Below are 14,159 nucleotides of genomic sequence, written 5' to 3'. Positions count from 1 at the left end.
GAAATGGAATCTTAAACCAGTCACTTAGGAATCACCTGATCAGCATTAATAGGTAATCTCCCTGACAAATCCCCGCTCTCCTCTGTAAGGAAGGTAAACTTGCAATAACCAACCCACTTTTCTGCCTAGTACAACTTACTCGTCCTGCTCCCCTCTGCCTACAACATCTCTTGCCTTGTAGAGCTCTTCGGAGCTCCTCTCTATATGCTGGGTCGGATGCTGCCTGACTCATGAATAAAGCCATTAGGATCTCTGAAACGTATTCAGCTGAATTTTGGTTTTGAACTCTCTGAAGACCCAGAAGTCAGTGCCAAGACCCATCTCGCTACTGAAAGGCCCTGGAACTCTTGAACAACATACAGTATTCATCGTGTCCAACTACCATCAGGCATAGTGCCGAGCACTAGAAAGAGAGCCATAAAAAGACTCCATCTTCTCCTTCAAGGGGCTCAGATCCCCGTGTAAAAGAATATTAAAGCAGCGTCTGTAATGGTGTAGTAATTAAAATTCTGAGCTTTCGAGTCACTGACCAGGTTTAACCCCTCACCCCTTCTACTCACTAGCATTTTCTTAACCTCCCTGAGCCTGTTTCTGCCGGGGCATAATCATTAATAACTGACATGAGGATTAAATTAGACGATATGCAGAAAGTTTTCAGTAAAAAAAAAGTGACAGTTATGTGGCTTTTGATAGTGTTAATATTTTAGAGTGTCTTCATACAGAAGTGATTCTCATCCCAGTTATTAATTTAAATCATCTGATTATTTTCAAATAAAAACTACCAATGCCTGGGCCCTGCTCCAGATGAATTATATCTGTTAAGTGTCTGGAGGTGGGCCCTGGTCATCAGGACATTTTAGAAGTCCCCAGGTAATTCTCATATGCATGCCTTCCAGGTTGAACACACAGAAGAGACCTTTGGGAGCTTTGCCCACATGCTTGGAGGGCAGGGAGACAGCCAAGGTGGGCATCCCAGAATTGATGAGTCCTGCCTTGTGCAGCAAGTATCTGAATCCCGCAGAAAAGATGGGAAACGTATCAGATGTGTAACAGACATTGGAGAGATCATGAGCAAGGTTATATTTCTCCCTTAGGGGACATAAAAATGTGTCCCCTTCATGGTACATCTCCAAGTCATTGACTTCTCCCCTTGCAATCTCTTGCCTCTTACTTTTCTTCCAACTAGGAGCAAACTACAAACAAGAAAATACACAGAGTTCAGCAGCTGCAACGGAAAAGGACAGCAATCAATAACAGTGGCCCCTTGAGGAGTCCCCTGTCCATCTTCGCTCTGACCATGTTCCCTCTCTCTCATCTGGTCACTGGAGTGTCAGAAAGAGCCCCTAAAGTGGAGGGCGGGGTATACACTGGGAACATGCTTTTTATTTATTTATTTATTTATTAACACCTTTATTGGAGTATAATTGCTTTACAATGGTGTGTTAGTTGCTGCTGTATAAGAAAGTGAATCAGCTATAAATATACATATATCCCCATATCCCCTCCCTCTTGCGTATCCCTTCCACCCTCCCTCCCTATCCCCTCCCTCCCACCCTCCCTCCCTATCCCCTCCCTCCCACCCTCCCTCCCTATCCCCTCCCTCCCACCCTCCCTCCCTATCCCCTCTAGGTGGTCACAAAGACCAAGCTGATCTCTCTGTGCTATGCGGCTGCTTCCCACTAGCTATCTGTTTCACATTTGGTAGTGTACGTGTGTCGATGCTACTCTCTCACTTCATCCCAGCTTACCCTTCCCCCTCCCCGTGTCGGAACACGCTTTTAGTTTAGAATTGTCCTGAAGGAAAGAAAGGGTGTCATCATGGCTGCAGCTGTGTCTAACACAGCCATCAGTCTGTAGCAGGCTAATACATTTTCAGAGAAGCAGTCAGAGTAGAAAACACCGAAGGACCCCGGCAAGTGTGGGTAGCCACTTACATCAGCTCCTAGCTTGCTAGAAATTTAATCAAAAGCGTTTCATTTTCTCCAGTGTATATAAAATGAAAAACATGATGTGAGGACTGAAATGGCCAGCAACAAGGAACACTGATCCCACGTGTTACATTTCCCGGTAAGGATATCTCTTGGCCAGAGTCACACTTGAACCGGTCCTAACCTGCAGGAAGTTGGAGAAACCAGCGTGCAGACTCCAGTCACGACACTCCAGCTCTCAAAGAAAACCAGCACCAGGGGCCTGAAACATTGATATGCAAGTCACTCTCGGGCTGTGAGTCAGTTTCTTCTTGAAGCAATTAGCAGTTACCAGCATTTAGTCAGTGAGCAGGGCTCAGGCAGACAGACACTGACAGTCTGTCATTATCACAGCAAAAGAACCACAGCTTTCATCCTCCCCAGAGGAAGTAAGGTTTTTAAGAACTCCAGCTTTCCATCTCACACTCTTCCCAGACCTATGATTTATTTCATCATCAACCTTAAAAATAAAGTTCAGCCATTTATTTATGAGGGGCTGCTCACAGAAGGGCCTCGCGAGAATCACAATGCAGCCTCAGAAAACTCTAAAAAACTACTGGACAGAGAAACAGAGATTTAATAGGTCAGCTCCCAGGGGGCGCCATCTCTACCTTCAGCCCAGTTGACTACAGTCTGGGAAAGGGCACCCTTTCTTCAAACTTCCTGCAGACCGCTTCCCTTTCGTTACACCCTGATCTCTCAGCTGCTGTCCTGGTGTGGTCAAAGCGATCGTTATTTGTCACATTCTGATTATAGGCCAATATCAGACCCTGGAGAAGCACGAATGAACAAATGAGCCATTTCTGCTCTCAGCTCTTGAGTAGCAGAACCTACGGTTTTGTCGGAGCTTCAGTAACGGAGCCAAAGTCAAACTGGAGTCACACTAAATCCACCTCCAGCCACAGCTTACTGGGCATCAATTGGCCGACGCATCCGTCTACTGGGTTGCTTAGTGCTTCTTCTGAAAGGGATGCTCTCTGATGGGTATGAACATCAATACAAAGATCAGGTTCTCACACATTATGCCCTCTCCCAGGGGTAGATCCTCAAGCTTCTCCCCCAGGCCTCTTTGTCCTCAGTGTCACCTGGGCCACCCCTCTCTCCACGCAAACTGGATAACCAGTCGCACTGCCGGAAGCTCTGACGGAGGTTTGCTGCTCACCACTGGCTTTCAGAGTCACCCATAAGTGAGATGGTAGGGCAGCTGAACAGTTCATTTTTGGCTTGAACTAACATATAAAGTCAACCCACCAATTACCTAGGTTCAGGCATTTTCCTCTTCTGTCTGACAATGAAGACTTCCCATGGGGTCAATGTTACACTAAGGGAGATGACTGTGCGACAGTGACAGGTGGCCGAGGTGTCCGATTCACCTGCTTATGCCATTTCCTTGTGCCCCCTCGAGCTGCTTAAGCCCAGCCTTGGATGTGCCCCTTCCATTTTACAAGAAATTACTTCTGGGCCACCCTGAAGTTATGTCTCACAGCACTCACCTCTTGATGGTTAGTTCTGGCTGCAAAGCCAGCAGAGACGCCATGGCAGGACCTTGGTCCAGAATCCTAGGGACCTGTGCCGGGACTCTCATGTTGAAAGCTGTCATAGACTCCACGTTCTTTCTTTCTGTGTTGTATAAATCTCTACTACCATGGGAGCTGCCAAGTCGTATAGCCCAAGCAAGAGAAGGACTGCTTGCACCACAGCCTATTCTCACTGTAGAGCCCATTCTTGTTTTGGGCTCTGAAAGCTCTCCCTGTCACTCAGTGGATAAAGTCAGAACAATCCTCCCAATTACAGGATGTGTTGCCTTCAAAACTTGAACGGTCTCACCAAGCATAACGCTTCTTTCTTATTGGTAGTAGTCTAAGGTATGATAAGTTACCCTTTGCTTGAGATGTCCTGGTTTTCCCCAAGCAATTGGACCCCTAGATATTTCACATATTTAGTAAGATTTTGAATCTTTGACGGGTTTATCTATCACGCTCTGGAGTTCCTGTGTCAAATCATAGCCTCTGAAGCACCTGCCACTTCTTGTTCATCAAGTTTTTATTGTTTATTACATGATGTCATCGATATGGTAAATCAATGTGATTTTCTGTGGAATGTTCCAATGGTCTGGTTCCATTTTAACTACTTTGTGACAATAGCAAGAGATAAACATAGACCTGGGGCAAGACCATAAATGTGTATTGTCATCCGTCTCCTATAAATGTAAAATGAAGGATATTGAAGAGTCCCCTTACCCAGCCAAGGTCTATGTACTTGAGGCTGTAATCTGCTCTAGTAAAGGGACCACGTCCAACACCGCAGCTACAGCTGGGGTTATAACTTGGTTAAGTTGGCAAGGATCCGCCATCATTTGCCATGATTCATCTTGGTTTTTCAGGAGACAAACTTGTAAATTGAATAGGTATGAGTGGGAACCACTACCCCTGTACCTCAAAGTCTTTTAGGGTGGCGCTAGTCTCTGCCATTCCCCTTGGTTGCAATGTTGATTTTCATTTACTATCTTTCCTGAAGAAGGCAGCTTCAGGGACTTCTATTTGGCCTTTTTTTTTTTTTACTACAGTAGCTATTACTGGTCAAAGAACTGACATGAGAAGTCTTCCAGCTGCTAAGCATGGCATTTCCAATTGTACATTTAGAAATAAGAGGGAGTTCCCTGGTGGTCCAGTGGTTAAGACTCCGCGCTTCTACTGCAAGGGGTGTGGGTTCAATCCCTGGTCAGGGAACTAAGATCGCACATGTCACATTGTGTGGCCAAAAATTTTTAAAAGAAAGAAAGAAAAGAAAGAAAGAAAGAAAGGAAGGAAGGAAGGAAGGAAGGAAGGAAGGAAGGAAGGAAGGAAGGAAGGAAGGAAGGAAGGAAGGAAGGAAGAAAGAAAGAAATTAGAGGACATAGGCTATTTATCACTTGGCGTGTATATGCCCCGCCCCTCCTGTAACCCATTGGCCATATTATTTGGGGGTGGTTCCTGAGAATTTGTACCCTGTATCCAATTTCCCTTGAAGGTATTTCTACATGTTGTTGGCTTCCCATGTATTTTTGTCGCTGGGGTACCATTTTCTATTAGCAGTCTCCAAAGACCCATACGGTCAGCAGCAGACCCAGGCTGTCACTACGTCCATTCCAGTAATTCTGACTACATTTGCTTGTGATTCTCAAGTGCTGCCATCTGGCCTCGGCGTTAATTGGCCACGGCCACCCTGGTTGAGAATGAGGGACATGACGTCCTGGCTAAGTGGCTCTCATTTAGCTGAGGACGGTTTTCTGGAAATGGGGGACGCAGTTAAGTGCAAATCCTGAGGCATGAAAGCTCTGGCCAAGTGAAGGGGTCTGGGCGGGCATCCACGGTGTCCACGACAACCACCTTTGGTGCTAGGATAAGAACTGGCAAAACAGCCAGACACCCTGTTTGCCTGGGAATTTTGTCCCTTCCCCACACCATCTGCTCTGGACAGAACTGCCGACACACATTCAGCAGAGACCTCGGTGTAGGCAGAGTGCGTATGGCTTCCTCAACCACGAGACGGGATAAACAAGCAGACCAGCATCCGGGAATTACCTGTAAAGATAGGCTTGTTTGGGTGTTTTAAGAGAAAAGGCAAATATAATACTCGGATTGTGATTTATGAGGACCGGGGCCTATCGAAATTCTATGCCTGTCAGTACATTTGAACACCATCACGCTCTCACAAGAGTCTCTGCGACTCTCATGGGAGAGAAAGCTGGGACTCGTCCAGAGCCCTCAGCCAGTCTGACATGGCACAGAGCAGCTCATGAACCTAAGATTTTGAGGCCTGAATTATCCTCTGCATCATGATACTCATTTCTCAACAGTGACATTCTAATGCTTTGTCTTTAAATGCAGGTATTATTAAAACTTGATCTGATTGTGAAACTACTGTACCTGTCAAACCTGTGTATGTGTGACTTTAAAAACTAGAAAACTTTTCCCCTTTCTCCTCATAAAGATGGAATTACTTTCCCTGTGGTGAACATACTTTGATGAAACCAAATTCAAGCCACATGGTATGACAAAGGATTTCATGCTTGTCATGAAAATTTAGATGTCCTGGAATTTCTGGAAGAAATTGATGGTTCAGGGGGACTAAGCAGGATATTTGAAATGGAGGTTTACAGTCGGCAGAATGACGACCATGAATCACTGGACCTGAGTCTATGTTACAAAGGGGAATAAAGGTTGCAGGTTGTATTCAGGTTGCTAAAACAGAGAAGCAACCTGTTGCTACACTATCCAGGTGGGCCCATGTAATCCTAGGGTCCTTAAAAGAGTCAGTCTGATATATACACTACCAAACGTAAGGTAGATAGCTAGTGGGAAGCAGCCGCATATCACAGGGAGATCAGCTCGGTGCTTTGTGACCACCTAGAGGGGTGAGATAGGGAGAGTGGGAGGGAGGGAGACACAAGAGGGAAGAGATACGGGGATATATGTGTATGTATAACTGATTCACTTTGTTATAAAGCAGAAACTAACACACCATTGTAAAGTAATTATACTCCAAAAAAGATGTTAAAAAAAAACAAAACAAAAAGAGTCAGTCTGGGGACGGTGTGACTAGAGAGAAAAGGTATAGAGAGATACCTTGCTGCCTTTGAAGATGGAGGAAGAGGCAAAGAATGTGGGTGACCTGGAGAGGGCAAGGAAATGATTCTTCCTCGGAGGTTCCCGAAGGAACACAGTTTTGACCACACCTTGATTTTAGCTCAAGGAAACTGGTGTCAGACTTCTGAATCTACAACTGGAAGAAAACACAATTTTCAAGCTACTGCATTTGTGATGATTTGGTACAGCAGCAATGGAAACGAATGCAAGATTGTTCTAGAAATCAAGAACGTACTGTATCAATGCCTTTTGCTAATCTCTTTGGTCTAGAATAATTTTTACTGCTTCCGTGTGGGAGCCTGGACAGATTTGGTGGTGGCAGATGGAGGAAAAAAAGGATGGGCCTCAGCATGTAAAGTGAAAATTTGGAGAGAGAGAGGAAACAAAATAACACTTTGTGTAGACAGCAAACAAGGAGGTGTGAATCAAGTTCAGTGCAGGCTAACTTCCTCTCATCAGTGGATCCAGCAAAAAGGCAATTTATTATCTACTTCAATATTTTCTTTGTTCCTTTTTCACAGAGATATCTTACGTATTTTAAGGAGCTTATGTGTTACTGGTTGTAACTTTTATAATCTTCAAATTTTTAAGATTCTCTAAACAAAATGTGGGTGCCTAGTAACGAGTCAAATTGTGTGCACCGACAATTGTGAAAAATATAAATATCTCGATACGAAGAAATCTGTAAGCTGAAGACCATTGGAGGAGGCCACATCAGTTGTTGTGGAAACAGATTTCCCAACGTAATTAAATCTTTTCATTTAATAATAAAAACATCGATCGTCTCGAATCAATTATTTTGCGGCTGCCACCAGAGGGCGCTATAACCCTTTGTAGACGATAAAAGCCCAGCCATGCCACACTTCCCAGGGAGTTTTTATTTTGAGGAAGCAACATTGCAGGGCAGAAAACGAACACCACTGGGACATTTCCAATGTTTTCCAGGTCATTTTACTAGATCTATTTTCTCCTGTTTTTATTTTTATCTTACAAGTCATCCTCAAACACACAGAGCAGGAGAAATGAGTCATGTCTCTTTTTTCAGTTCGGTCAAAGAGGGTAGAAGACAGAACAAAGTACAATGAGATTGAAGGTATCATTCCTACATTAACATCTTGCCCCCAAACACCATGCAGTGCAAAAAACGTCACATCCCCATCATGCAAGGGCGTTAAAATGGTGGTTTAAAATCCTGGGCTTAAACGTAAAATAGATAGCTAGTGGGAAGCAGCCGCATAGCACAGGGAGATCAGCTCCGGGCTTTGTGACCACCTGGAGGGGTGGGATAGGGAGGGTGGGAGGGAGGGAGACGCAAGAGGGAAGAGATATGGGAACATATGTATAACTGATTCACTTTGTTATAAAGCAGAAACTAACACACCATTGTAAAGCAATTCTACTCCAATAAAGATGTTAAATAAATTAATTAATTAAATCCTGGGCTTTATTAAGAGATGCTCGACGTCTCCCTGGGGCATGCTTCCCCTTTGGACTCAAAGAAATATCAAAACAGGGCAGTGAAGTCTTCTCACAGCAGGAGAAATTGAACTATTTTTTAAAATATCTATAAATATCTATTTTTTTCTTCTTTGTTTTCTCTGTGGTCTGTGGTGATGTGAGGAAGAATAGAGATGTGCAGAGGAGGTAAGAACATCACTTCCTGTCTCACAACATAGAGAAACACGTAGAGGTTCGTTATCTTGTTTGCTGAGACGAGCAGCTCTCAGTGCTGGGTGGAAGGATGGCCCATCCCCAGTCCATTTCCTATGCGTGGCTAAAATCTAGTTTCAGGGGCTTCCATTTTTAGTGACATATTACAAAACCATAGGCAGGACAGTCTCCTCACATTTCTAGGACTCCATTCCTCTTATAAGTGTACAAAAAAATTGAAAGGTGAAATACATTGGAAAACCCCAATCAAATATCAAATTCTATTAGACGAAGAAGAGATGCATCCTAAAACTTCATTTGGACACGGCAGCTTCGCAACACAAAGTGACGGTTGGATGGGCACCTTGTGTGCCTAAATTACTCACTCAATCGTCTGTGTGGCCTCATCAAAATATTATGTTTCAATCAGAGTATCGTACAAAGAGGTACGTGTCCATGAATTTAAATATGGCTGGAATTGGTATAGCCCCTCTCTTCAAAAGACTTAAAAGTATCTGGATCGTCTCTATGATATTGTTTGTGACTTAGAGGCTGTCTGAGGAAATTAGCATAATTACATGAAAAGGAATTGAAAGGAAAGTTAAGGTCCTAACCCTTAATCACTAAGCTCGTCTCTGGCATCTCCTGATACGTTTTAAAAGGAAAACAAAATAAATGGATCCCTTCCATCCAAGGATCTCACAGCTCCTAACGAGCAGTGTACTTTACAGAAGGAAGGAAAGGAAGCAGAGTGATGTTACACCCCAACCCACAGCCAGCCCAGCAGCAGGTCACTGCAGGAGGGACAGTAACCTTTCAGGCCATGAGGAAGAGACTGTACTCAAGGAAAAGGGGCCTTTGGGTTTCCAGTGGATGACCTTGCAAAAGCTACCACGGCCCTGTGCCCATTGCAGCGCGATGGCACGTACAGTCCAGGTCCAGCTGCTGGGTCCCCGCAGCCACCGCACAAGGCAGAGGCACAGGGAGGAGGGAGACTCATGGCAGCCGTGCCCCTACTTCCTAGCACAACGTAACACAGAGTGAAAGCATCCTCAGAAGGGAAGTCACAAGTGAGCAGGTGAGTTTGGTCTAGAAGAGCCGGGTGCGAAATCGTGCATCTCAGTTTAACTTTCGTTTGGGAGGTTCTGCATAGTAACTGTTCTAACTAACAAAGCAAAACATCTCGACGAACCTGACTTTGAAAAGTGACTGAAAAGCTAGACTGAGTAATCTCACGGATCTGTTTTGCCTTTAAGTTGGAGTGGTACCAATGGACTTTAAAAGGTCAGTTAAATATGTATTCATGAAAAGTCAAAGTAAAGCGTTAGAATATATTTGCAAGCCCTGGCCAAAAGCTTTCGAAGCACTTCACTTTAGGAAAAACGGGTTTAACGTTTATAGGTTGGTGCTGGAAACCAAAGAGGAAAAGGTAGAAGAATGCCTTATCATCCCATCCTTTCCTCTGCGATTATTTCTCCTTTCCTCACCACTTTGGTTACTTTGTGAATCCTAAACAGTCCACCTAATTATGGGAAGAATTAGATGCTGCTAATTACAGAAAGAATCGATGCTGATTTCTAGAGCAAAGAGATTAAAGCACCGGCCTTCAAACCAGAAACTTCAGGGTCCAGTCTGAGGACCTGAATGTTTGCTTCTCTCTGTGCCAACAGCACACTCACAGAGGGCCAGGTCCCCTCCTCTGCAGGGTCTGAGCCCTGCCCAGTGCGCTCCAACTGTTGCAGGAGCACCTGAATGTTTCCTGCGCCAAACTGACTAGCATGGCCTTTCAGAAGCTTCTAGTATTACAACTTGCTTCCTGGGTTTTTGGGGTTTTTTTTTCCTTAATGCTAAGGTTGTTTTTTGTTTACAAAGTATTAAGACTTCTTAGTAAAGCTTAGGGAAAATTTCAACAACTATTTCCGTTTAGTTCGCAGATAAAATTCAGGGGGTTATTTCCATTTGAATGTCAAGCCACACACTTTGACACTATAAAGCCAACGATGTTGTGTTGACAACTTGCTAGGGGTTAGGCCAAAATGGGTCTTTCATGGGTTTCGGTTATTCTTATGGTGAGAAGTATTCATGGTGATTAGTGGGTGAAAACTTTCCTATTGTTTCTCTAATAAAATGAGTTCTCTTAAACGGTAAACCCCCAAAATTCTATTCGTCTTCCATCAAAAGACTGCATTAATTGTGCTTCATCTGGTTTAGGATACGTAGGCATAAATGGCATAAAACTTAAAGTATATTTACTAGAAGGGATAATGTAAGAGGGAAGTCCTTTTCTGGTTAGGAAGATCGTTTACAACAAATAGAAATCTAAGCATTCTGGAGAGAGAGAGAAAAAAGAGAGAAAGAAGCAGAGAGAAAAGCCAGAAAATAAAGATTATTAATGCATGCCCTACATTTATCCCACAAGATCTCCTGAGCATTCCTCAGACATTATAGTGCAACATAATAACTCCAGTGAATCAATAGTATTCCTATTTTTCTCAAGCAAAAAGTATATACTTTGAAACATATACTGAATAAAACATATAATATCATCTTTTAAGACACTAGTAATTTGAACTTCTATAAATATTCTTAAATAACAAATATATTATATTTAGCTATTCACATAGGACACAAAGTGACACACAGACATACAAAAATAAAACAGTCATGTTTTAACTCTTTTGCTGTTTCTGTTGGGTTGATTTTTTTTAGATACTAAAGATACTAAAACAATTCAGACACCAGAATCATCTTGTCAATATTGATCCTAGGGAATCTGGATGTACATTTATTTATTTATTTACTTATTTACTTATTTATTTACTTATTTATTTATTTTAGGCCGTGCTGCACTGCCTGGGGGTCTTAGTTCCCCAACCAGGAATTGAACCCGGCCCCTCGGCAGTGAGACTGCGGAGTCCTAACCACTGGACCGCCAGGGAAGTCCCTGGTTGTACATTTATACTGTGCATAGCTACCACCCCCAAGGGCAAAGGCAGTAAACATTCCTCTGGACATATTACTATGTCCTACAGTGGTTTAGAAAATCTCAGAGGGAACAGAGGTGTCCAAGTGTAATGAGAGAGTTTTCTTTAGCTGTTCTGTGGCAAGGAAACATTAATCAGATCCCTTACCCAAACTGGATAAAGTCTGAAAATATTAAGCTGTCCTTTGAGTGAGTGGAATATAGGACACGCCTCCTCCTTGGGCGTTCCCGCACACCATTTGCTATGAAGTATTTCTCAACACGTGGAAAAGGCACCACCATTCTGGACCAAAGGCAAGCGATTTGGGTTCCACAATATCACATCTGTCCTGCCCCGGTTACTGCTGTAGATAGCATTCCTCCACTCAAAAGATGACTTAGGGAACTCAGCGACGCTACCAAATGGGACATATACATTCTTCTTTTGGAAAACAGAGTATTTCTATGAAGAAGTATCCCTGGTAAAAAGTGATCTTTTGTCCATGGAATGTTGTCATTCTCTTGAGAGCAACAAACAGAGGTGACAGTTCTCACATCCCACCTAGAACTTAGCATGGCCGGGGGCTCCCAGAAGGAACACAGAGACCATTTGCTCAGCTGGACTCCATCCCTCCAGCTGGAATGGAAGCACTGAAACTGGTGATGCAGCGTCAGTGTTTGTCTTCACCCCAGTTGCATCCCTAGAGGAGGAGCTGGTGCTTCCAGGAACTGGCTTTCAGTTTTCCTTTATAAGGAAAAATGTTAAGCTACTACAACATCGTGAAGAGTTGCTTTGGGGTAAGATGCGGGGGGAGAGCATCCTGGCTTCTTCTCAAATAGAATTTTCAATGCAGGCAGAGGAAGGTGGTTTCTCGAGTCCCTGGAGGGAGCCTTCGGGGGTGGACGTAGGGGTCCTCTGCTGTTGATGCTGCTGGTAGATATCCTGGATGAGCAGGGTGTTCATGACCTTCCACTCCCTGTATTTTCTGGCTGTCAGTTTCGGATCATCCAGCAGCTGGTTAATCATGGCCAGGTCATGTTCTTTACACTGTCCAAGTAGAAAAAAGAGAGAGAGAGAGAAGGGAGGGAGAGAGAGAGAGAGACAGAGAGAGAGAGAGAGAGAGAGAGAGAGAAGAGAGTGAGATGTGGTGGCTATCTTAATTTCAATAAACCATCTTCAGCCCTTTTACAAATAAACTCACATATACCTTGACTGTAAAATTATCAAAGTGTTTTTACATATTAATATTCAAGTCCCTACAACAACCCTAAGAGATATGGCAAGACACCCATTTACACAGGCTGACCACAAAGAAGGTAGGCATCCCACCCAAGACTTAGGGGAAGAACTAGGCATATAACCAAGGTCTCCTATGTCGCTCTTCCCTGATCAATCCACTATTCCACACTACAGTCATATTTCTATCTCGGTGTGAGCTTTATTCCTCCTGGAATGGATAATTGTATAATCATGCTGTTAACCATCCAAACTTCACTAAGTAAAGCTGGGACATAGTACTTTTCCTAAGACATAAGTCAGTACAAAAATATATCTTTTTAGAGACAGAGATAGAGATAGAGATAGAAATAGAGATAGAGATAGAGATATATATTGGATCTGGCCCAACACTGAAATAGCCCACTTAAAAACTCATCAGTTGCCTTATGCTTTGCATATATCTTACCCTTTTTCCTTAAGAAAATCCCTTTATCAGGGAGCTCATTATATTGGGATAATCCTATTCCTTATGCCTTGATCCCAATACATTCTATCCTTACATAATGAAATAAATAAATAAATAAATAAATATATATATATATATATATATTTTTTTTTTTTAGGGATTTCTCTGGTGGCACAATGGTTAAGAATCCACCTGCCAATGCAGGGGATACGGGTTCGAGCCCTGGTCCGGGAAGATCCCACATGCCACGGAGCAACTAAGCTCATGCGCCACAACTACTGAGCCTGCACTCTAGAGCCCATGAGCCACAACTACTGAGCCCGTGGGCCACAACTACTGAAGCCCATGCGCCTAGAGCCCGTGCTCTGCAACAAGAGAAGCCACCGCAATGAGAAGCCCGCGCACCGCAACGAAGAGTAGTCCCCGCTCGCCACAACTAGAGAAAGCCCATGCACAGCAATGAAGACCCGATGCAGCCAAAAATAAATAAATTTATTTTTAAAAAATATATATCTTTTTATTTTCTATTAAATTATACCATTTTTAATAAATTTCACACATTTAATATATACAGAATAAATATGTAGGCTATCATTTTATTCAAAGAAAAGACTATTAAACTTCCATCCAAATAGTGCATGTTTCACTGATGCTAGTAGACAATCTATTCATATTACTTCACCTGCCTCCTCTGTAACCAATGACACATTTCCAAAATGTCTGTCTCAGGTTAGGGGATTTTTCTGTAGTCAAGGAATGGAGTGAAACATAAGAGGTATCAGCCGCCACATTCAAAAAAAGATCTCTCAACCTGACACATTTATCTCAAATCTATTCCTGTTCCCTTCATCCCTGTGCACATAATCCCACTTTCGGATACAAAGTCCACTATATCACACTTGACCTGCTGCTACAGCCTCCCAAGTGAGGTTCCTGCCTCCAGTCCCCACTTTGTATCCACCCTCTGCCCGACAGTGCAAGGGGTTCCCCTAAAATTCCAAGTATTCTTAATAGTTCCCCTTCATGCCCAAGGTTCCGCGGACATGAGCCCATCCTCCACTTCCTTCTTCCTTTCCTCTCTAAGAGTGTTGATGTGGATTTTCTCCCCGACACGCTGCTACTTCATACCCCCGGGATGTGCCGCACAGAGGACCTTCTTCACCTTCCTTCACTGGAGGACTCTAATTCCTTGAGGGACCTTCACATGGAACATTTCCCAGTTGTTTTTTTTTTACTGGATTTTACTACAACTCATAAAGGTATACTC

The 14,159-nt window shown here is 43.4% G+C and overlaps 2 protein-coding genes across 2 annotated transcripts in view; one reads left to right on the top strand and one right to left on the bottom strand.

Annotated features, from left to right (window-relative positions):
- Window positions 1-14,159, top strand: part of OPRM1 (opioid receptor mu 1) — a 158,449-nt gene that overhangs the window by 71,174 nt on the left and 73,116 nt on the right. The window lies entirely within an intron of this gene.
- Window positions 7,900-14,159, bottom strand: part of IPCEF1 (interaction protein for cytohesin exchange factors 1) — a 93,905-nt gene continuing 87,645 nt past the window's right edge. The window contains exon 11 of the mRNA XM_060029739.1: window positions 7,900-12,255. Coding sequence (XP_059885722.1) covers window positions 12,040-12,255 — 216 coding nt within the window. The 3' untranslated portion in view covers window positions 7,900-12,039. The remainder of the gene's footprint in view (window positions 12,256-14,159) is intronic.

This window comes from Delphinus delphis, chromosome 14, assembly GCF_949987515.2.
Source record: "Delphinus delphis chromosome 14, mDelDel1.2, whole genome shotgun sequence".
In the NCBI taxonomy this organism is placed as follows: domain Eukaryota; kingdom Metazoa; phylum Chordata; class Mammalia; order Artiodactyla; family Delphinidae; genus Delphinus; species Delphinus delphis.
The sequence above is the reverse complement of the archived record's forward strand: the minus strand, read 5'-3'. Positions and strand labels throughout refer to the sequence as shown.